Below are 24,864 nucleotides of genomic sequence, written 5' to 3' on the forward strand. Positions count from 1 at the left end.
TGACTGCTGAAGTGACGTGATCTTATCATAGACTGGTTTAGGTTGGAAGGGACCTTAAAGCTCATTCAGCTCCAACCCCCTGCCACGGGCAGATCCTAATAGTGGGATGTAGAATTTGGAGACAAGACTAGTCACGGTTGATGTGTTTTGTGATCTGACCTGTCCCGCCGCTCTCCATCGCTTGGAAGAACCATGCCATTTGGGCATTATGAGTTATTAAGCAGGCAGCTTTCCACTTCATAGCTTGGTTTGCAACTGTTTGCCTTGCACTGGGCCTTGTTTTATTTTCAGTTTATTCAGTGAGAGCAAAAAAAACCCTAGAAACATTAATGCTGGAAGAGTCACGGCCTGTGGATGTGACTGTGTTGGTGGCTGACTAATTTCATTCTGGCATCTTCTTCTAAACACACAACTGTTGTGTACAACAAATTAAAACTGAGGGATCAGGCTTTCTTGGCCTAGATTTTAATGCTGACATTTCAAAAGCAGGCTGTGTTTCTGGAAAGCCCTTCAGAGTTCTTTCATACCAGAAGTACTGCATGAGGCTTCTGCAGTGGCAGAGGCAGACTAGAAACAGCATTGTTGTCCAGGGAAAACGGCTGACCTAAGGGAGTAAATCCATTTGTCCTGAACGTAGTTATGGAGTGTGAGTCCATAGTAAATATCTTATGTGATATAATTGTGTTTCTTTTTCCTAGTTGATCTCTTGGGACTTCTGAAATGGAGATCCAACACAAACCTGTTGCAGCAGAATTTGAAGCAGCTGATGAAAGTTGATGGTGGCGAAGTGGTTAAGGTACAAATTCATTTCTTTAGAAATAAATTTAGCATCGTAATTTGGCTGAACCCATATTTTGAGGTCTTTCTATCTTCTGTTTTGTTCCCTGCACCCCCCAACCTCACTGAACACACTTCAGATTAAATTGTAAGCAGGTATCTCTCGGCCTTCAGGATACTAATGGCCCTCACAGAACATTTCAGGTGTTGAGTGCTGGTAAAACACATGTAAAATGCAATTTTCTGAGCATGTAGGGTGGCTTTTTAGCATTTCAGTGAATTTTTATATCCAGATATGTGAAGGACAAGAGTGGTTTTTTTTGCAAGATGAAAACATCTTGGAATTCTTACATGGTGATATTAAACGTAGTTTTAATATATAGATGTGGAATACAATCCTATCGTGTGCTGCCGATACTGTTTTAACAAAAATTACTCCTCCTGAAGGTACTTTGCTGAGCCAAGTATTTACATGTGCCAAGGCCACTGAGTGATTGTAGAGACATACATAAAGACTGACTTAGCTGTGGAAAAGAGTAGGTTGGAGAAGAGTATCCTGGGAATTAATGAATGCTTTGTACTAAATCAAATCCATGAATGTCAAAAGCTGTGATGTACTGGGGACAGATGACCCTTAAGGGCCTCTAGTGTTGTGTGCTTACTTCGATGGATTTTCATTTGGTTAATAGGATAATGAATGCCTCATCTTCAAGTCACTTAAGTCTGAGAATACTGGTATTATCCCTCTTGAGTGTGGGGAAAATGTCTCTCCCATGACTTGTTTTTCAGGGAGGTTCTACTGCTGCTATTTTATTGTGGATCACTTGACAGCTAAAAACTTGACATACTTCTGCTAAGCATTGTCATAGCTCTCTCATTTGTAATTTTTCCTTTTCTCCCAATGACATGAGAGTGTGTAGCACAGATTACTGCTTGATGGATATGGGTGAATGTTTAATATTCCTCTTTTAATCACTTATTCTTTTTATAGAAGACTCCTGTTTGCATTATCCATCTGTTACAGCAGTGTTCAGCAAATCTGTGTGTACACTCCTCCGTTGTATGCTTGTAGTATCTAGCTTGTAACTGTTCCTTTCTGTTCTTTCAGCTTTTCTGTTCTTCATGGTTTTTAAATATGATACATGGTGCAGTCTATATATATAAAGAAAAAGTATGATAAAGCATATTCAAACATTCAGTTAAACTATTTCAGTTTATTTAAAAGTCCAGTATAATGCCTCTGTCTACTGATGACTGACCTTTTTAGTGATAAGTGAACAAGACATTCATTCTCTGATGGACTGTTTCAACAGTGTATGGAAACTGTAAATGTTATCTCCCTTTAACAGAGGCTCTGGCTCCATTTGTGCATAGAATCTGTAGAATATGGGAGGGTAAACTAATAGTCTACAAATCATTCATACTGGCTCCCTACCTGCGAAATGTTTTCCTACTACTACTATGTACAACAAAAGCATCTATCCTGTGTTCTTGCTGTCACACAAAGTCCTTGTGAACGGATATACACTTGAACTCTGCTAATGAAACTCAATGTATGATGTCTAAATGTGAAATGAAACTTGGTGGATCTCGATATGGCCTTCTAACATCCTTTGTTTTTAAAGGGACTTAGCCAGGCACTGTTTGGTGTTTGGGATCTGAGAGTGCTGCTTCTCTTCAAAACAAGGCAGAAACTTCTCTCAAAAACTCTCTTTCCTTCCTGCCAGCTGCTGGTTAAATGTACTTTTGCACATGTTCTTTAATTGAACAAATGGGACGGAGAAGGCTGTCAACTGAAATCCTGTAGTGAAATTGTGAGCTGGATCTCCCCCAGAACTGAATCTAAAATCAGCTGCAGGCATTTTGCTTTTCCATTTTTATATCTTCAGGTACTAGTACCGTTGAACTGTGGCTCCATGTTTGGCATTCAGCAGTGTTTAGTGAGCTGCTAAATGGAGTTTAATTCCTGAGATTTAACTGTAGTTATAATAGATAGTCCAAGTGAATCATGGAATCATGTTTGATCTAGGAGGCTCATTGAACAGATAAAAGCTTTGAAGGAAGGTGGGAGTTGGGCTGGTTTTCCAGTGTATATAAGATCTCTTTGTAGTTGAAATCTCAGGAATCAGAATCCCAGATTGAAAGGCGCCTCAGGGATCATCTGGTCCAACCTTGCTAAGCAAAGTGTGACATAGACTAGATGCCGCAGCACCCTGTCTAGCCCAATCTTAACAGTGTCCAACACTGGGGAATCCACCACTTCCCTAGGGAAATGTTTACAGTGGCTGGTTGTTCTCATTAGGAAAAGTTTTCCTTGTGTCCAGTCAGAATTTCCTCAGGAGTAACTTGTGCCCATCACCCCTCATCTTTCCCATGGGATTCCTTGTGAAAAGGGAGTCTCTGTCTTCTTTGTAGCCACCCTTTATATATTGGAACATGGTGATAAGCTCTCTCTTGAGTCTTCTTTTCTCTAGGCTGAACAAACCCAGTTTGAATCAATTGCCTTCTGCTTGTTCAGGTGTTCTTCCCCAACTATATCTTGTCTCATCTACAAGACAAAACCCATTTTTACTTCATTTGATACAGATGTGCTGGAACAATCCATGTTGAACCCCTTTTTTCCCAGCCAAAACAAATACAGACTGGGGCCACAATCCATCCTTACTCTTCATTTGAGGATCCCATGTCATTTTTGTCATCTGGTGGAAGAAACTGCTCAGATGCAGAATCCCATGCTGATAAAATGAGTGTGTTGATGGATATCTCTGGGCCATGCATTGATTTCTTGCTGTTGCTGGGAAGAAATACTGTAATTACACGTGTAAACCGTCTTTTATCCCTCTGCTTAACTTGAATCCCCGGACACTAATCTGCTTTTACTCTCGTATTGCACAGATCAGGGTCCAGCCAACTGGCTAGTGAAGACTCTTCCTGTGTTACAGTGCTAGAGGCGTGTAGGTTTGGGCTGGGGCAGCAGGTTGTGTGCTCTGTTTCCCATGCCTGCATGTGTGCTCTCATTTGAACTTGTGGATCTGAGTTGATGCAGCCATCAAAAGCGATATGCTGTGCACTGCTCATTGCTCAGCTCAAAACTACTGAGGGTGACTTGATTTATTTGGCATGGGACTTGGTTGCTTGTCTGGTTTGTGCTCTTGAAACATCAGTTGTACGAAACTGCATGATCCTGTTGGCTGTATGTTGAAACTGAGGTTTGAAATGCATACTTGTTCATTCACTACAATAGATTAAACTGCTTATTCAAGTGTACCAAGTGTGATTTCTGACCTTTTTCTTTTCTATTTGAGTGATCCAGATGTCTAGATAATCAACTTAACTAAAAAAATAATTTGCTGAAAACCAGAATGTTCAATTTTCCCTTTTTTTTTGGCTAACTTTTAAAATGTCTTTACTTTGTGAAATGGGTAAATGAAAGCAAATACATCTGTAGAAACCTGTGTGAAATCCGAATTCCATTTCTCTTGTAAAACATGATGACCTGTGTATGTATTTGCAGTTCCTTCAAGACACATTGGATGCACTTTTTAACATAATGATGGAGAACTCTGAGAGTGAGACATTTGACACGTTGGTGTTTGATGCTTTGGTAAGTTTGTATTGTGCATATCATCTAAGATGTGAGATATATGCGTAATATTTAAAATATAGCTACTGTAATGATGAATAAATGAAACTGATGAATAAAACTGTAAAGGCTTGAAGGAACTTTACTAATGAAAAGGATTTTCTTAGCTGTTAGTTAGTTATTGAATCTGAAAATTACATTTGAAGCTTCAGTTGGACTTGATCAAAAAGGGCTTGGATTGAATCATGTCATCCTCCCAGAAAAGATGAAAGCAATTGAGTCCAGTAGTAGCGGGTGAACAGCAGTATTTAGGACAGAAACAAAGTGTCTGCTCAGAACAGAAAACTTTGTTGTGAATGGGAAGTTTTCACAGGAAAAGAGAATATTAAGACATTGGGAGGAGAATTGCAAGCTAAAATCTACGTGGTTTAATGTTATTAATGTGGCTTCTCCAAAAATAAAGGTGGATGAATGCACAAAACTAAAGGATTTTTGAGGCTAATGCAATAGTTTTGTTGTTTTTTCAGGTATTTATCATTGGACTGATTGCTGACAGAAAATTTCAACATTTTAATCCTGTCTTGGAAACCTACATCAAGAAGCATTTCAGTGCTACGTTAGCCTACACGTAATGTTCAAATCTCACTCTTTCTAATGGAGCTTGTATAATTTTTCCAGATGATGTTAGTGCAGCTACTTGTTTGTAGGTTCATTGGGAATTTGCCCATAGAGCTTGGGAGGCTGGGAGGATTATATGTCTTTCCCTCTTCAATAACAGTAGTAAAACATTGGATCAATTTGTAAGAGGAAGTCTTGATTTTGTGGTATAAGAGAGGTTGATTTGATGATTTTGAGATTTGTTTTGCAAAGAAAACACTCATAAGTAATTCTCAGTCATACTTGAGAAAGAAATCATGTCCATTTAAGATGCTTCAGAGATCCATTTAGTGCATTAAATTGATGTTCTACCCTTTATTATCTGCATTATTGTCACTTTGGGGAGGAAGCAGTGAAGGACAAAAAATCCCAAAGGTCCATTATTTTGGCTGCCTTAAGGATTTCTGTATGGCGAGGCTCTTTGCTGCTGCAAAAGGGTAAAGGATGAAGCATCCTTGGGCATCTGGGTCTGTTAGTGAGTGCTGAAGGTGGCCCTTGCACTGGTAGACATGGAGAGCATCGTTCCCCTCCTTAAATGCAGGGAGGCAGGAGCAGGGTTAAGCTTGAGGATGCTGGAATTGCTGGATTCTGGCTTGACTTGTGCCCATGGGCATGACAAATCCCTGCCCTCTCCCTGCTTTTTATTGCACAATTTTAAGGAGATGTTGCATTGGCAATATCTAAGTGGTTATTGAAATTCTTAGGCAGTTTCTCCTATTTAAATAAATCCCCATATATCAAGATATCTGTCTACTCAGTGTTCTTTTCTGTTAGCGGTATATTGCTGTACTTACTTACTTTTAGTGTGGATGTGGAAACATAGAGTGTAGCCAGGATGATTTAAAATGGAATTGCTTGTAGCTGCATTAGAATCGTGATTGATATTCATTGGGAGGGAGGGAGCTGAAATACTATAATTTTTAAAGTTATTTCACTTTCAAGTTTGATAGACTTTAAAATGTGGAATCAGAGAATATCCAACTGGTGTTAGATACATCTTTGATACATATAGCCCCAAATCCATGGGATAGTTATGTAAAGGGGAAGCCTCGTTTAGTGAAGACGCTCCCATTTAATGGCTTTGAATTCTAACAATGAGTTTGTATTTAATTTATTCTCATTATTTTGATTATTATTAGTAGCCGCATCTTTATAATAACTTAAACCTGAATCTCCCTAAATATCCAGCAGAAAATAAGTCTTACTGAGACTTGCTGTATTGCTTGTGTGTTGAATGGTGTTACGGTCTGTGTCTTTTCTTTTTACTCAAGCACAGTTTGCAGCTACTTACCAGCAAAACCAAGAACATAAGGAGTTCATTCGTTGTACAATTAATTTTTAGCTTGTTGGGCACTACTTGGGCACATAATTTTTCTTTAAGCCTTTCAAAATTGAAATTCTTCTCCGTGGGCTTGTAACTTGTGTGTGTGTTTTGTATTTAAACAGAAAGCTGACGAAAGTGTTAAAAACATACGTGGATAATGCAGAGAAGTGTGGTATCACAGATCAACTCTTCAAAGCTATGAAAGCTCTAGAGTACATCTTCAAGTTCATAGTCCGGTCCAGGATATTGTTCAATCAGTAAGTATGGTGGATGCTGAAACCTGTCATTCCCATTGCCAGTATTGCTCAAAAAGTGCCAACGTTTTATAACGCAACAAGTTAAAGTTGCTCAATATTGCACTGGTTTAGATCTTAAGTTGCTGGAACTTACTTCTGGAGACAGCTATTCCCCAGGATATCCTGAAGAGATGTATATTTTAAGTACTACACTGCCAAAATCATGATGTGTTTCAGCTCTCTATAGTTTAGGTCTCTGAACAAATAAAGGTTGCCACTATTTGGGAAACTTCTGTTAAGAACTGTCTGGTACTGTGGCTGAAACATTGAAGGTACTGAGTGTTCATACATTCCTGTCCCTCATGCAGGCCTGGGCTTTTCCTAGTGGCAAAAGAGGCTCCAGGAAACCTGGAGAGGGGCTTTGGACAAGGGCCTGTAGGGACAGGACAAGGGGAATGGCTTTAACCTGCCAGAGGGGAGATTGAGATCTGTGGCAGGGGGTTGGAACTGAATGAGCTTTAAGGTCCTTTCCAACCCAAACCATTCCATAATTCTGTGGTTGGATTTGTGGGGCCTTGCAGTCTCAATAAGTTTCAGTGAGTGAGATGGGAATATGGAAAGGAAGGAAGGGCTGCAGAAATCTATTTGAGAGTGTAGGAGAATCACTTGGTTTTCTGTGAAAGCTCTTCCTTTGCCTGCCAGTGTGGCAGGGGGCTGCTGGGGGCCTGTTTTGTGCTCCCCACTTGACCTCTTGTATGGTGAACATGCTGGTGCTGTCTGTATGCATCCGTTAAGCCAAGCACAAATAATTGTCCGGTGAATTTTGAAGTCAGTACTCTGTTTTATACACAAAATATTGAAGAAGTTATAAACCAAATTAATAATGTATCCATCTTCACTGAGATTCAATCCTTTTACCGCTTCTTAGCGACAGTAACAACCTTATTACAAGGGATTTATGTAGAGCTCTGAAGTTATCAATTCCACCAACCTATCTCTAATTGAGAGCTTGTAATTTATTTCTGTAGGAGTCTTACTGTGAGATTCATAAAATACTGAATGTCACTTACACTGTTACAGGTCCTACAAATCACTTTAAATCAGAAAAAGAAATAATTATCCCTTGCTGCAGATTAGATTTACAGACAATATGACCCTCTAGTATTGGCCATTGGATTTCCTCCTGCTAAGCATTAATTCACTGTTCTTTAGCATGGGGAAGACACAGCTCTCAATGACAGGGAATTAATCAGCAAAGCTCCTGAATGCTGAATGACACCATGATTTGTTCTGCTGTAAGACTTCAATCCTGCCTGAGGTGTGTGATTTGAAATGATTGTAATGCAGGAATGGAGCAGCCTTCTGAAATATCATCAGTGTTTCACTGAGTAATTGCAAGGAGCCAGCAGAATCTTCTATTAAAAAATATTACATGTTTTTAACTCTGATAATACAGTAGGGGACTAAATATATGGAGCATTTCAGTAATGTGATTGCAGGCAAGCTTCAGTTCTGGATAAATCCATAGAAGCCTCGCTTATCTAGTTAAAGCCTGGTGGCAAATCTATTTGTTCAGTATATCAAGGTTTATAAAAGCAAAATACTGTAAGTGAACTTTAGCAATAGCTTCATTTGTTTTGCTCAGTAATGATCCTAGTGGTTGTGTTGCATTTACAACAGTCTTAACATTTTGAAGGCAGTGCTAAAGGGTCAACTCGGTATAATCCTGGTTTTCTCATAGTGCACAAAACCATTGCAACTATCAGGCGTGTTAAATAAATATATGTTAATAACTGACAGTAGAAACCCATTGGTGAGTAACTTGTTTATTTTTATTACCATTTCCTTTTTGAAACAAAGCTCTTTTGAAGCACTTCGATTTATTGGACTGTCGAGTTTAGTTACTCTTTCTATTGGTATTAGTTTCACCTCTCTAATCCGTTCAGGGGGACCCTGAAATCCATTAATGAAATTGGGAATTCACAAGTAATTTGTCCTGCATAACCCCTACTTTTAGCCTAAAAGGGGAATAGAAATTTGTGCAGCAAAATAGCTCAGTTTAATATTTTTTCTGTAGCATACATTTCCCCTGTGTACTGGTTAAACAGCATTCTTTAATACCTGTGGCTCCCAAAGGTTTATGAACACAGCATTAAAAATGATACATATTAGTTTCAGTGTAAAGCATCAAGAACATTCTGAATTCCATGTTTTACCTTAAGGTAAACCCCTTTCCTCCTGTGATAGGTGGTTCAGCCAGGTTGGACGGGGCTTGGAGCAACCTGCTCTAGTGGAAGGTGTCCCTGCCCGTGGCAGGGGGCTGGAACTGGATGAGCTTTAAGGTCCCTTCCAACACAAACCATTCTAGGATTCCATGATAAAAACTCCTGTTAAGATTTGACCTGGATGCCAGATTCTCCTTGGCTTCTTTTAAGCACTGGTTTTTGGGAGTGTCACGTTAAATCTGTGTAGCTGAGGTTAAAGAAGTGTGTTTACAACAGCCCTTATGTAGGCGAGTTGTACCAACTGCCAGAGGGGAGGAAAAACATGTAAAGGGTTTATGTGGAGCTAGTGGTCTTCTCCTTTCCCATTTCATAATAGGAATTACCTCATCCTACACCTGAAGCAGAGATCATTCTGCATTCAAAATATCCAAGAGTGTTTCAGGAACGTTCATTCCTGTGCTGTGCTGAACCAGTGGACCAAGTTCTTCAGCTTGGCTGGATGTTTTTTGGCTTTAGTATTGCTCACGTGTCTCAGGACAGATTTTATCCCCCTGAAACCATCTGGTGGAGAGAAAGAGTGAGAGAGGGGTCCCTATGGGCAGCTCAGCTCTAAGAAATCCCCCTGAAGGCATAGAGACTTGCCTTTTGAACTTGAGCTATGGAATAGTCATTCTGCTGTGACATCTGTACTGACTGTATGGGGAAACTGCTTAACTAGTTCAGTTTAGCGAGCCAGGAATGAGAGTTGAAATGAACTTCAGTGTTCCCTTCCCATAGAAGAAAATGTGGGTTTTCTAGCCAATAATGGGTTGCTAGGCTTTCTTTTTTATCTTCCACGAAGCTTAAAGTCATTCACCTCAGGCCATTGGTAGATTTTAATGATTGCTGGCAAGTTGTCTGCATGCTTTCTGGCTTCATCATCAGAGGGCTGCTTGGCATTGGGCCTCCCAGACATCTGCTCACTGTTGTGCAGGGGCAAGAGGCTCTATCCCACTGCTGTGTGGGCACGTGGAATTGAGGCAGTGCTGAGGGATTCACTGTGACTTGAAGGCAGAGACAATACTGGATGTGACATTTCGCATGGGAAGCTTGAAAACAAGAATCTGCTATTCCTGCTGGCCCAGCTCAGTCTGTCTGACTTGTCTTTATTGCTGTTTGTGAAAGGAAACTCTTGGTTCAGTGGAGAGACTTGTAGATATTCTTGAACTTCAAAACACATGAGTAATGCAACAAATTATTATGTCATTTGAAAACAAAATTAAAACTCTCTTTCCATTTTAGTTGGATTGTGCTTATGGAACCTAATTCTCTTTCAGACTGTATGAAAACAAAGGAGAAGCAGACTTCAGGGAGTCTCTGCTGCAGCTCTTTAAGTCCATCAATGAGATGATGAGCAGCATCTCTGATCAGACTGTCATAGTGAAGGTACGTACTCTACAAATCCCCATCTTGCCTTTACTTTGGCATCCTAAACCACAGGTAGGTGGTCCATGAGGTGTATGCTTGTGTTTGTGCCCATAAGTATTTTACTTCAAACATGGTTAATACTTAGTGCTTCTAGTGAAGGGTTGGTGACTAAAGAATGTGCTTTGAACAGGTAAGTTTACTTAAATTGCTGCAACTACCTCACTTTGATTTTTAAAAGAGAACTTAAGTTCTCTTTTAAGGGAGCTTATTTAACTTGTATAACCTTAACATTAAGGTATTTTTAAGGCATTATCTTTAAGATGCAGATGGCAGTGTAGATCCTCATGTTCTTGTGCACTTATGCACTGCCAGGCCGAGAGAGCTGGGCTGGGCCAGCCTGGAGAAGAGAAGGCTCCTGAAGGGGAGACCTTAGAGCAGCTCCAGTGCCTAAAGGGGCTCCAGGAAACCTGGAGAGGGGCTTTGGACAAGGGTCTGTAGGGACAGGCCAAGGGGAATGGCTTTAACCTGCCAGAGGGGAGACTGAGATGAGCTCTGAGGCAGAAGCTCTTCCCTGTGAGGGTGCTGAGGCGCTGGCACAGGGTGCCCAGAGAAGCTGTGGCTGCCCCATCCCTGGCAGTGTTCAAGGCCAGGTTGGACACAGGGGCTTGGAGCAACCTGCTCTAGTGGAAGGTGTCCCTGCCCGTGGCAGGGGTTGGAGGTGGATGAGCTTTGAGGTCCCTTCCAACACAAACCAGTCTGGGATTCTAGGATTCTATGACATCTTAGGCTATTCAGGAACTTGAATATAGTATCTTAGGCTCTAATACGTATTTTTAATGGAAAATCAGTAATGAGTCAGACTGCAAACTTCACCTCTCACCCCTCTTCTTTTGTCCCTTTAAAACAGTATCTGCTTTTGGTCATCTTGACTGGCTTGTGGAATTGGGAATGTGGTCTCTGACCTCAAGTGAACATGGGTGTTGATGTCAGAGGCTAGAAGCACTGAATAAAAGGACTGGTAGGTTTTTGTACCTGGGAGTCTAAGGTCATTGTGTCAGTACCAGTCTCGTGTTCTGTTAATGAATCTCCTTCACCATGGAGAAGTACAGAGCCTGTCATACATGTGTTTGATAAGCTACACCATGAAGTTTTCCTCATGGTTCCAAATAGCTTTTCTAAAAGGACGTAACTCTTGACCTAGCCATACTGAATCAGTTGAAAGATGGTGATCACAAAGGTGCTAACAACTGGGGTTGAATTTGGGGACAGTTTGACAGTATGACTCCTCCTGCTCAGATGTGCAATGGTTGTGTGTTAGAAGAATATTCTACAGCAGCTGGGTGGCAAAGAGAGGGGCAAATACTGTACCAGTTCAACAGGTTCCTCTCGAAGGGAGCAGGGATAAGTAGAGCAGGAGAACACCCAAGTCAAAGACACAGGTCCATTGTAGCTGAGTGCCTGCAGGTCTTAGGCTAGTAACATCATGCTGAGCACACAACACAAATAGTGGGGATAAAGCTGCTGAGTTTGATTATTTGGTGGAAGGGAGACGGAGACAGTATCATCTGATCACAAAATAGCAGTGTTACAAGTTTCAGGAAAGCTGTATTTTCATTCCATTGACAAAGCCCTGAATGCAAATGGATAAGTTTGAGTTAGTGACTTGGAGTGTGCTAGCTGGTGCTTTACAAATAGAATGTTTTCAGATTACCAGCATTAAATGTAAGGTTTATTTTCCTGAGATCATTTGTGAGGCCTACTCCAAGAAGGCAGATGTGAAGGCAGATGAACATGAGCTTTTTTTCTTATTCAACAGTTTATGCCTTAAAAGAATTAAATAGATTAATACCCTCCAAAATAGATTGGGTTTTCTTCACCCGAGATTCAGGAAAAGACAACAAACTTCCCAGGAAAGGCTAGAGAGATGACACTACAGCAGTGTCTGCCCTAGCCCATGTGTTGTTTCACGTTCAGACAGTAGAGCACATCTGCTGTCTGCATTTGCCTATGTGAAGTACACGGGGAGATGAGGCATTGACAGATGAGCCAGTGTGGGGTTGTCTGAGAAGTGTGCTTGTGGATGCATTTCAGAAGCCTTGACAACCTTTCATTTATTATTCATTGATTTCATCTTCTTTGGACTCTAATTACTTAGCTCTTAGAACACATAATTGTTAGTATTGGCTTTTTGCAGCTTGTGGAATTGCTTTTATTATGTTCAAATATCCACTGAAGCACTGCAGCTTTTTCAGGAACTGGAAATGTGTCCTTCTGGTACAAAGAAGAAAATTGTTGAATAGGTGGATGAACGTGGGGGTTTTTTTGAGAGGGAGTGAGTAGGGCTTGTGTACATCTTGACTGGCAAAGATGTGGGAGTCCTGGGAGGGTTTCAGTAACTGTGTGAAGTGGATGTGACGTTAGAGGCTTCATTCAGCATCTTTGTCTGTGGCCTTCCAGTACCTAAAGGGACCGAGAAGAAATCTGGAGAGGGGCTTTGGACAAGTGCCTGTAGGGACAGGCCAAGGGGAATGGCTTTAACCTGCCAGAGGGGAGATTGAGATGAGCTCTGAGGCAGAAGCTCTTCCCTGTGAGGGTGCTGAGGCGCTGGCACAGACTTTTCCCAGAGAAGCTGTGGCTGCCCCATCCCTGGCAGTGTTCAAGGCCAGGTTGGACACAGGGGCTTGGAGCAACCTGATTGAGTGGAAGGTGTCCCTGCCTGTGGCAGGGGCTTGGAACTGGATGAGCTTTAAGGTCCCTTCCAACACAAACCGTTCCATGATTCTATGATGTGGAGCTGGCAGTTAAGCGCCATGCTAATCCTGCGGCACATCAGAAGGACCCCTGACCATGCTGAAATTTAAGCTGTGAGGGAGACAAATATAAACCAGGGCATCTTGGGAAGAGTGGATTAATCCCTGTGTGATGCTCCACTTGAAGCTGACAGTTGCAGTCTGGGGAGGACACCATGGAGCCATAACTGACAGCTTTCCAGGGTCATTGGTTCCATGTGCAGTGGCAACCGAAGAAGCAACAGGGTGTTGGGTGTCAGCCAGGAGGACAGTGAGAACAAGCCAAGGCTGTGATTTTGTGGTTGGATCCACATCTTGCATGTCAGGTGCTGTTCTGGTCTCTGTACCTCAGGAAATAAGGGGATACAGAGGACCAGGATTGGGAATGGTGCATTTCACTAGTGAGAGGTCTGTGAAACACTTCTGCACCAAATCCCACAGTACAAGAAATAGGGTCCACTCACTGACATCAGTAGGAGCTTTATGTAAAATGAATAAAATCATTTCATTCCTGAAGCCTGCTGTTGCAGGGGGTGATGGAGACACACAGTGGCAGCAAGCCCAGGAAGAGGGTATGCACATTTGCAGACCACAAGTCCATGGATGTTCTGGAAGGGTGGTGGACATGCAGTCTCGAAAGGATGCTGGGGAGAGAACCAGGAAGGGGAATGGGCCACCAAAACCAAAAGGCACCTCCTGTGGCCATCGTTGTACAGTCCTGGGCTATACAAACCATTAGTGTGACACAGTGAACACTTCTTGTGCTGTTGGCTACTCTGTTGAAGCTGTATAGAAACTAATGAAGATCAGCAGATAGATTTCTAGGTCCCTGTGTTGTGCAGCTAAGATCAGTAGATCTAGCTGTAGCAGTTTAAAGCCTGTTTTACTGGTTTTAATATATATTGGGGAAGCTAAACAAGCGTATACAAAATCAGTCTGTTTGGAGAGATAAGAAGTTGAAAAGACCTACACAGAAAATGAAGGTGCTTCACATTAAGAGAGAGATGCTTAATTCATACATTAGAATATTTCTATTTCTCCTTGTATAAATCGTAATCTCTCTTGATAGTTTATCAACAGGAAGCAGAACTGCCACTGGAAGGTTTCTTGTGGAATGTTGGAAACTTTCCTCTTTGAGCTGGTTATCCTGAATTCTGCTTTTCCCCAGCCTATCTGTTAAGAGTAGCCTTCAAGCTGACACTGCACAGGAGAGAATGAATAGCTTTAGTCTTAACTTCTTAGCAAGAATTGCTCTTTATCTATTCAAATGTTTATGTCCTTGTGAAAGCCAATGGCTTGTTTCTGACTGTAGCTCAAGTCTTCAGTTCCTTAATGTTTTTGCATTTAAATTGCCCCTTTTCTGAACTTTTCAAGGTTTTGGGTACATTTAAAATTAAAATTTCCTCAAAAGAAAACTGAGAGAGTCGTACACAGATTTAAGGGTTTAGAGCACAAAAAGACACTCTGAATTTGTATCTTTGTAGCTATTCAAAACTTCATGGTATAGGGGAGAATTTATATCTGTAGCTCCTTTGCAAACCTGACTTCGGTTTCAACCTTTCAGAAAGCAAAATCAAGAATATTGTTCAACCTGGAGAAGAGAAGGTTCCAGGGAGACCTTACTGTGGCCTTTCGATACCTAAACAGGCTCCAGGAAACCTGGAGAGGGGCTTTGGACAAGGGCCTGTAGGGACAGGCCAAGGGGAATGGCTTTAACCTGCCAGAGGGGAGATTGAGATGAGCTCTGAGGCAGAAGCTCTTCCCTGTGAGGGTGCTGAGGCGCTGGCACAGGTTGCCCAGAGAAGCTGTGGCTGCCCCATCCCTGGCAGTGTTCAAGGCCAGGTTGGACACAGGGGCTTGGAGCAACCTGCTCTAGTGGAAGGTGTCCCTGCCCGTGGCAGGGGCTTGGGACTGGGTGAGCTTTAAGGTCCCTTCCAACACAAACCAGGCTGGGATTCTATGATTTAATGCAGTAATTCTTAAAATCAAACTGGTACTGGAAAAAAACAATGTGTAAGCTCTCTACTTCTCAAACTGTTACTGTCATTCATCATGCCAGGGCCTCAGCGCTCTCACAGTGAAGAACTTCTTCCTTATCTCTAACCTGAACTTCCCCTGTTGAAGTTAAGGTGTGCAGCATTTGGTACGTGCTCATGTTTTTAATGGTTCCAATGGAGTGAGCTATCCTGGTTTTCTTCCTGTTTTCTACTAATCGGTGTGTGACAATTACTCCCTTAACCTTTCAGTGTTTAAGCAGGAGCTCAGCTGAAGCCTAACATGATGCTTCAAGTTGAGATAAAAATGCAAATGTTTCCTGGTAATTTATTCTTGCATCTCTTGGAAACAAGGGCAGCTGAGCCAGCTGCATCAGATTGATGAGGACTGTCTGATTTCGGCTGGCTTTGGAGGAGGGAGCTGAATGATTCTCAGCAGGGTTCTTGCAGCATGCTCTAATGTTTGCTGTTACGTGTGACTTTGTGCTGCTGCTCAGGATGACTGGAAAAAGACAAGTTCTCTGTGCTTTAAATAGTCTTGATAGAGTAGATGTGTATGTAAACTTACCCCATAATGCGACCACAGAGCCGGGGTGGAAGGTGATTACATTTCACTAATGCAAATTCTCTTATGTGTATGTGGTTTTTCAATAATCCTTGTCACTTTTAACACACGATGCATATTTCTCAGTATCCGTGCTGTGCTTTTTCCTACTCTAATATTAAGCATTTATTCCGAAAGCCACAGAAAAACATTTAAATGAAGACAGGGAAATACAATACAAGCCGCTGAGATACCTAGAAGAAAAGAAAGAGACTGCTTTAGTCTGCAAAGCTTTTCCAACAGGTTGATTATTTCATAACCATCGTTTAAAATGAGTTGGGTAACAAAATGCAACTGTGAATTGAGGCTTCTGTTGTCTCTTAGAACCTATGTGGGAAAGTCTGTTACACTGGGAACAAATGCAATCTATAGAAGAGCGCAAGGCCACTTTGCTGGTGATAATGCTTTGTGCTGTTTTACACTGGTTTTGGGCTGGAGGCACTGGTGCAGTTGTGATTTGGAACAAATGACTGCTGTAGATTAGGGCAATTCACAAATTTAGGCATTCCTGGATATTGTTTCATCCAGCTGCTGACAGGGCTAGATTTGGCTGGATAAGCTTCACAGGATGGCATCAGGATAATGCTTGGGTAAAAGATTGGTGCTTTGTGTTGAATGACACAAAAGATGAAAATTAACATTAAAATCCTATTCAAGTCGAGGCAGGTAAAACAAGTTACTGCTTCATCAAATGAGAGAGTTCATAAGAATATGCTGTATTTGGCAAGGATTTTATGCCTAATTTTGACATAAAATCCAAACTGCACTGGGTGTGCAGTTTGAAATGAATGTCTTCAGAAAATGTCACTTTCAAATGAAGTAGTTTTGCTTTTATGTAGTACAAAGAGACGAGCTTAAATCCTAGGGAAACTCTACTATGCTATTTGGAATACATTTCCTTTAATACCTCATTTTTCAATCTAATGACAACCTTAAGTTGCTATTGCAGTTTGCTTAAATAACTACTGGAGAAAAGCTTTGGTTACTATTTTTTTTGTCATTCCTTGTCAGTATAAACCCAAGAATGGGATAAAAGAATGTTGTGCTGTTGCAAGACTGCTTTGCAGTACCCTGTACTGCTTTGTTTTCATTTACCAGTGACTATTGTTAGTATCACAGTAGTAATTTCTGGTTTGTATTGATGAAGAGATTACTCCGTGTTCTCAACTGTGTAATAAACAAAAGTAAATGAGTAAAATTCCCAGTGTTTGCCTGTTATCCAAACTTATATCAGAAGTGACTTTAAGCTACTTCAGAAGGCAACCCTATGTTACGTTAGTGTGCTTTCATATGACAAAGAAGTGTTTGTGCAGACAATTTGTCTTCTGCCAAGTGATAGAAGGATGCTGGGGTGCAATATCAGGGTGCAACTTCATGGCAATCCCCAGCACAAACACAGGCTGGGGGAGACTGGATGGAGCAGCCCTGAGGAGAAGGACTTGGGGGTGTTGGGTGAGGAGAAGCTCCCCATGACCCGGCTTCAGTGAGTGCTTGAGCCCAGAACCCCCCCGTGTGCTGGGCTGCACCCCCAGAGCGTGAGCAGCAGGGAGTGGAATTAGTAATGGTTGGACTTCATGATCTTAAAGGTCTTTTCCAACCTGGCTGATTCTGTCATCTTGAAGGTCCCTTCCAACCCAACCATTCTAGGATTCTATGAATATAGTGCCATATTTTTGGTCCCCTTTTAGTGTAGCTTTGTGTTAATACACAAGAGTGTTAGTTCAAGTGTGGTAAAATTTTTAAGAGTATGTAATTTATGTTACTCCACAAGCTTTCAGATGTACTAAGTGCTACCAGATGTGACATAGTAATGGAGATGCTTGCAAACAGCACTTGCTGAATGCACACACTGCAGCATCACTTTCTGCCTTTGAGACAGACCAGATTTAAGATCTGTCTCCAAGCAGCATATGAAATTAGCTGTATTTGTACTAATCTCGCAGTGCTTCTTAAACATGTTTCTGAGAATATTCAGTTCTGTATAGATATGTTCTTCATGGCTTGCTATGGTGTTGGATTGTCAGTGTTTAAACTATAATCTGCATGGCTTTTCAAAAGGTGGACTAGGTGACTTTGGGTGCTGGTGACCAAATGCATAAAGTAATGCTGCGTTTCATAAGTGAAGCCATCTCCAGCAAACATAAAGGTTTGCAGAAGTAGACTCCACGGGAATACTAGTCTGTCTGTTGTCTTTCCTAAACTTAAAACTATGGAGGGCTTGATGGGAGCTGGGCTCGGAGGACAGGCTTACGCCGTGTCCTACAGGAAACTAGGGTTTCCTTCCTAAGTAGCTTAAAGTCACTTCTGATATAAGTGAGGAGGGATTCAGATTGCTGGGGCCTTGGTGGGAGTTCCAAACCTGAAAACTGAGGAACTTATATTTGCCTAAGGACATGAAGAGGAGGTGTGGAACTGTCCTCCCATCTCTTTCTGGGAGGACTGCTGGTAGATGCCTATCTCCATAGAATCACCATAGGATCATAGACTGGTTTGGATTGGAAGGGAGCTTAAAGCTCATCCAGCTCCAACCCCCTGCCACGGGCAGGGACACCTTCCACTAGAGCAGGTTGCTCCAAGCCCCTGTGTCCAACCTGGCCTTGAACACTGCCAGGGATGGGGCAGCCACAGCTTCTCTGGGCACCCTGTGCCAGCACCTCACCAGCCTTACCTTCATGGAGGAATGAGAATCTTGGGTGCTGTTCTGTAAGGCAGCTCCTCCGCGTAGTTCTAGCAGTTAGGGATTTTGGGATTCTTTTTGTTGTTCCAAAAAATAAATGAAGCTTACTCAGTCATGTGAAGTTTACTTAGTGTTAGAAATTTCTAGGACCTTTAGATCTGAAGAATGTGCTAGTTTTTCCCTTGGTAGAGCCCATTCCTTATCCATTCTTGTCTCATTAAATCTGACTGGAAATGCACCATCAGGTAGAAAAGAGCCATGGCAGTGAACCGATGTTCAGAGGGACCACCAGGAGAAATAACATGTCTGTTGGACACGGTCTTATTTATATTTTGCCCTTCTTATCATATCTAGAGGTTTCTTTTTTCCCCAACTGATCTTTTGATATGGGCCATCACTGTATGTGTTTCTTCAACACGAAAATCCCCTGTGTTATCTCACTGCCAGCTCTGAAGAAGTTCAATGATTAGCAGTTCAGTCATTACAAGCACATCAATGAATTTATCTTAAAGGTTGCGAAGGTTGGCTGCTCTGGAGAGGTGGTTGTGATGATTTAAGGAATAAGTTGCAATGATAAAACCTTGGAATTTTGTCCTCTGTATGGCCTGTGCAGAGAGCTGTGGCCATCAATTATTGCTTAATTTTATTCTGTTTAAGGCAAAGCTTTGACTTTTCTGGACCTTCTTATTCTCACTTAGTTTTATTTCTTGGCATGCTTAATTGCCTTTTCTTATAGTTTAGAAGGGTATCCTTGAAGCACTACGCCCATTGACTTCGCAGTTCAATAGGTTGTATTGGCAGATGGTTCATATATTAAGTGTCAGTTAATGGTGGTTCTCATATGGATGCTCTTTGGCTGTGGTATAGTAACTTTTATCCATAGCTATGATATTCATAAAGGGGAAATAAGATGTAAGTGTGTAAGGTTGTGTGTGGTGGGGAGAGGGAGGAGTAAGGGAGGAGATGTGCTTGGAGTTAGCTTGCAGGCTGATGTGCACTTGTTGTCATCTTGCTGATCCTTGGCTTGCATGTGAATCACATCCCAGGAAAAAACATCCAATAATATCCCAACAGTCAGTATAACAGTGAGTGTACAAGGAAGTTTAACTCACCAAAAAGGGAAAATAGAGCTGTTATTCATATGGTGCACTGTCTTTTTTCTGCTTTCCCTCCTTTTTATTCAACCCCTTTGCTAGTTGTGTGCTTTGTGGTACTTAAGGCTGAATGACTTTGTAACCTGGTAAGAGCAGTGATAATTTCTCACTTGCTTTCCAAAGAGAGAAGCCCTTTTGGGCAGTAAAATTTTTATTGCAGCCCAGCTCAGAACTATGTGTAATTATTGACTGAGTCAGTTGACTGCTATTTCCAGCTGTGTATGTGATGTGATCACACGGGAATCATTGCGAAAACCTGTTTGATTAAAAATCAAAGCATGAAGGTTCTTCATTATTGTGTTTGCTCTAATGTTGGTTTGAATTTTCAAGTGTCTCGGGCATCACCGTGGAACTGTGAAATGAAGATTTTGATTTTGTTTGCCATGTCCTTCTTGCAGAAATGAGGAGTTTGAACCTTTGTCCAGATGGAAAGTAATCGAATTTAACTTCTTTCAGCAGGGAAAAAAATAAACCAGATTGCTTATTTGGTTTTCTTTTCCTGATGTTACATGAAAACATGAGAACAGGTTTTATATCTGCTGAATTTAATATGCCTCACTTCTGTGTTCCAATACCCTGGGAATAACCAGCATTGCAACTGTGCTACTGCTACTGAAAGATCTACTTTCAGCTGCGGCTTCTAACAGAGTAAAACCTACAATGAGAGTTGTTCTATGACAAGAGTTAATATCGACAAGAGGCTCTTTTAGTGGACCTCTGGATTACACAGATACAGATTGAATCACGTGGCTGCAGAGCCTACTTGTCTGATGATACTGCCTGTCATATAATGAAGTCAGTTGTGATTGGAAATAGGGAAAACACTTCCACAAATTCCTTTACATTTTAAGTTATTAAACTTTAATTGCTTAGTCCATAAAGTAGAAGCTAAATTGCTGATAATTGTTGTAACTACAGGCTTTAAATTGATGTTGTAAATAGTTTTACCTGCTAGTACTTGATGGAAGCTGTTAAAGTGTTAATTTTAATGATTGCGCCAGCTCAGTGTGAAATTTGAATTCAAGATATAAAATGCAAGCTCTCTTTTAGTGTGTGTTACTAAACATTTATTGCTACACGCATTTGAATGATAAGCAAATAAAAACCCAGCGATGGCTGCGGTTTATAACTGGTCATTAGAGTCCTCATCCATCAGAACACACAAGCCTGTACATAAAGGGACTATTTGCATAAATACAGTTATGGGCTCGATTTCTGAGCATGGAACTAGCCCTTTAAGCCTACATGGATATGTTGGATGATGGAGCTTGACAATTTAAATGGCCTATGAATAAAAACCAGGACACTCTTGAAATCTGCATCTAACCTATTGACATGTTTGAGGGTTTTGCTCTTGTCAGAAGTGATTAGCAAGTGTTGGCAAGCTTCCCACGCTGGCTACTTGAGGTTATCTTTGTGACTGTAATCAAACAATTGACCTGGCATTCAAGGAGGGTGGAATTTAATTGAAAATGACCAGGGTTGAGGCAGAAAAGTGTGATTTTCTGTGGTTTTCTACATACAGACAAGGCAATGCTCCTTGACTCTGTGTCCCTGTGGCTCTTGCTACTTTTAACAGCTACTGCTAAATATGAGCTAATAAGCATAAGAGTAAAACCAAAGACTTCTGCCTTAATGTTTCTTAGGTAGAACATTTGCTACTGCTGGCATGAGTCCAGAGGAGGGCACGAAGATGCTGCGAGGGCTGGAGCAGCTCTGCTCTGGAGCCAGGCTGAGAGAGCTGGGCTGGGGCAGCCTGGAGAAGAGAAGGCTCCTGAAGGGGAGACCTTAGAGCAGCTCCAGTGCCTAAAGGGGCTCCAGGAAACCTGGAGAGGGGCTTTGGACAAGGGCCTGTAGGGACAGGCCAAGGGGAATGGCTTTAACCTGCCCGAGGGGAGATTGAGATGAGCTCTGAGGCAGAAGCTCTTCCCTGTGAGGGTGCTGAGGCGCTGGCACAGACTTTTCCCAGAGAAGCTGTGGCTGCCCCATCCCTGGCAGTGTTCAAGGCCAGGTTGGACACAGGGGCTTGGAGCAACCTGCTCTAGTGGAAGGTGTCCCTGCCTGTGGCAGGGGGTTGGAACTGGATGAGCTTTAAGGCCCCTTCCAACACACACTGTTCTAGGATTCTGTGGTTGTGTACCAATAAACCAAAAGGTTTCTATAGCATGTTGTAAAGAACGGATCTTAAAAGTCTCTAATTTCAGTCTATGTTGTCAGTTTTGCCAGCTTACTTATGTTTCATGCCTTTTTCTTCTTTTAAATCTGTTAAATCATAAAGTTCCATATTCACTGAGTTTCAGCTCAGGTAGCTTACGCCTGGAAGAATCTGCCAAGAGCAGGGCACACGGGTTCAGGTGAAGCTGCAGAGAATAGTGAAGCCAGAACAACCTACTCTTGTGTGATTCTCTTTGTGCAGTTTTCACATTGCCTTTAAAGACATGAATCTCAATCTTGTTTATTTGTTGTTTTTCTTAGGGGGCAGCACTTAAATACTTGCCAGCTATTGTCAATGATGTGAAATTAGTATTTGATCCAAAAGAACTGAGGTGAGTACAGTTAATGAAATGCAGAGTGTGAGCTTTGTATACATCTTTATTTTGCATGCATATATATATATACACATATTAATAGAAACATATACAGAGGCAATGAAACGATCACCTGAGATGCTTTATCACTTTGGTTTAGTACCTTTCTTCCCTTGCAAATATTTGTAGGGCTACACAAATAGCGTGTTTTTATGTGACGTGTACTGCATCAAGGTTTGACAAATGTCCTGACAAACTTTGCAGTCCTATTGACTACAGTCATGTCATGAGATAGCAAGAATTATCAATCAGGCAACTGACAGCAAAACTTGATGCTTCGCTCTTTCAAGTGTAAATTTAATGTAAAGAAGAACTCTGTTCAGTGAACCCTATTGCTGGATTGACATTTCAGTAGCTCATGGACACAGGAATGTTGTTAGTAAATAGAGAAAGGGTAAGAGGAAGATGTTAGAACAAAAAAAATAGAGAAACCAAATCAAAACTAGTATTTCAAGAGAACTTTTAACTTAAAGGTAAAAAAGAACAGTTTCTCCTTCACAGGGTAATTACAAAGCAATAAAGTTAAAACCCCCTTTTTTACGTAATTTGATTGCACAAACCCTTCTATATATTGTCTGGTTTTATTTCTGTGTTCTGAGGTATCAAAATGAGGAAAAAAAGGATGAAGTGGAAATAAAATAGATAAGTATAGTCCTAGTCTAACATTCCAGTGGACTGAGGAACCTGGCATTTAGCTTTTCCTTGCCTGTGCTGTGAAGTTCTTTACATGTACACTGCTGCTTCCTGTGGGCTTAGGGAGAACATCTTTACTGTGGAGTTTCTGGATTCAATCACAGCTTTTATATGTGTTAGCAAAAGTACTGGGAAAAGACACCAAATGAAAATAACCAGAGTTGGCCTGTTCCACCTCAAGCACTCCAGTTTTTCTGTCACTTAGAGTATTTAAATTGAGATTGAATAATACCCAGAAGTGAATTCTTAACGGGAGAAACAAAACCACAATATTTTAGGAAGTGCTGCAAAACTATTGCCAAGTCTTTTAAAAATCTGTATTATCTGCGTGTTCAGCTGATGAGTGTGATGGTACCTTCTTATCCTAAATTGTGTTTGTTTCTTATTGGAAGTGTGTAACACATTATCACTTTGTTTTGTGTTTTTGGCTTATATGGTTCATGTATTGTTCCATTAGTGGTATGTAAGGATTGAAGTAAAGAGCTAACAGCACAGACAAATGAAAATTAAAATCTAAAGCCTGAAATGAAACATGGGAGAAGACTGTAAAGATGAGATAAAAGGGAGAGGGCAAAAGAAGGGCACAAAAAAATAAAGGGCCTGTAGGGACAGGCGAAGGGGAATGGCTTTAACCTGCCAGAGGGGAGATTGAGATGAGCTCTGAGGCAGAAGCTCTTCCCTGTGAGGGTGCTGAGGCGCTGGCACAGACTTTTCCCAGAGAAGCTGTGGCTGCCCCATCCCTGGCAGTGTTCAAGGCCAGGTTGGACACAGGGGCTTGGAGCAACCTGCTCTAGTGGAAGGTGTCCCTGCCCGTGGCAGGGGGTTGGAACTGGATGAGCTTTAAGGTCCTTTTCAACACAAACCAGGCTGGGATTCTGTGATTACAGACAATTCATGTTGCACTAAAATTCCTGTCTAACTCTTTTACATCTGGAAAAAGAGCTTGTTTGTCCCAGAAGTATGTAGTTGTTTATCTTCTTCTGTGCTGCTGGATTTTTTTTATGTATTTTGTAGAGATTAATATATTTTTACTTGTCCCTTTGTTTATAGCAAACTCTTCACTGAATTCATTCTCAATGTTCCTGTTAGCCGGCTCACAATCCAGAAGCTGTACTGCCTGATAGAAATAGTTCACAGCGATCTCTTCACGCAGCACGGTAAGCAGGACCTTTGCAACCATTAAACTGGCAAATTATTCATTGTCTGCAGACCTCTACTAGTGCAGATTTGTCCTTGCTGCTGAACATAGTGGAGGTTGGACCCAATTAAGGTTCTTCCGTTAGAAAAACAAGAAGATTTAAAATAGATGAGAAAATGTTAATTGATGCTTAATGCAGGTTGTAAATCATAAAGAAGTGAGGTGTTGGCACAGGTTGCCCAGAGAAGCTGTGGCTGCCCCATCCCTGGCAGTGTTCAAGTCCAGGTTGGACACAGGGGCTTGGGCAACCTGCTCTAGTGGAAGGTGTCCCTGCCCGTGGCAGGGGGTGGGAACTGGATGAGCTTTAAGGTCCCTTCCAACACAAACCATTCCAGGGTTCTAAGAAAGCAAAAACTTGTCATTTTGAATTTATAAAGGGCCCTGAGCATCCCATGTTCTTGGCATGTGTTTAAACTTTGATATATTTTACCAAAAGCTATAAATTCAGCTTTTGTTTTTGGTGAACTTCTATGGAGAAAATGGAATTTTTCATGTCCTCTTTCTGAATCATCATTCTCTCCTTTTAAGTTTTCCCTGGCTGAAGTAAACCAACATACAAAGTTCTGAGTGTGCTGTTCATTCATGTTGCTTATTTTATCCTCTTACATGAGTGGGCCAGTGAAAGCTAACTTCAAGCACTTGTCTTACAGATCTCTTCCTATGAGGTGAAACATTTTATTCTTTCTCTAGATGACTCAGTTAAACTAACCTAAACTGTTTATGTGCTGTCAGAAGGAGGTAATCAGGAAGGAAATGGGCAATGGTTCAGTAATAAAGGAAATGTGTAAGGGTTCTTCTGTCAGATCAAAAATGATGGGACCACAGGATATGAAGTGCTGATAAAATGAACTCTTTTGGTTCCAATGCAGAAAATGTTCTTGGTGGGTTGGCTTTGTACTGGCAGGCCTTAGACCAGATTAGGGAATCATAGAATCGGCTTGGTTGGAAAAGACCTTTA

General features: G+C 41.4%; 1 protein-coding gene across 2 annotated transcripts in view; it reads left to right on the forward strand.

Moving 5' to 3' along the window:
- The window catches only part of DOCK1 (dedicator of cytokinesis 1), a 312,805-nt gene that overhangs the window by 60,034 nt on the left and 227,907 nt on the right, over positions 1 to 24,864 (forward strand). For both annotated transcript variants that reach the window (XM_030486111.1, XM_030486112.1), the window contains exons 19-25: positions 699 to 796; positions 4,292 to 4,381; positions 4,888 to 4,988; positions 6,464 to 6,598; positions 10,119 to 10,227; positions 21,903 to 21,973; positions 23,759 to 23,865. In XM_030486111.1, coding sequence (XP_030341971.1) covers positions 699 to 796; positions 4,292 to 4,381; positions 4,888 to 4,988; positions 6,464 to 6,598; positions 10,119 to 10,227; positions 21,903 to 21,973; positions 23,759 to 23,865 — 711 coding nt within the window. The remainder of the gene's footprint in view (positions 1 to 698; positions 797 to 4,291; positions 4,382 to 4,887; positions 4,989 to 6,463; positions 6,599 to 10,118; positions 10,228 to 21,902; positions 21,974 to 23,758; positions 23,866 to 24,864) is intronic.

This window comes from Strigops habroptila, chromosome 5 (genome assembly GCF_004027225.2).
Source record: "Strigops habroptila isolate Jane chromosome 5, bStrHab1.2.pri, whole genome shotgun sequence".
Taxonomy (NCBI): domain Eukaryota; kingdom Metazoa; phylum Chordata; class Aves; order Psittaciformes; family Psittacidae; genus Strigops; species Strigops habroptila.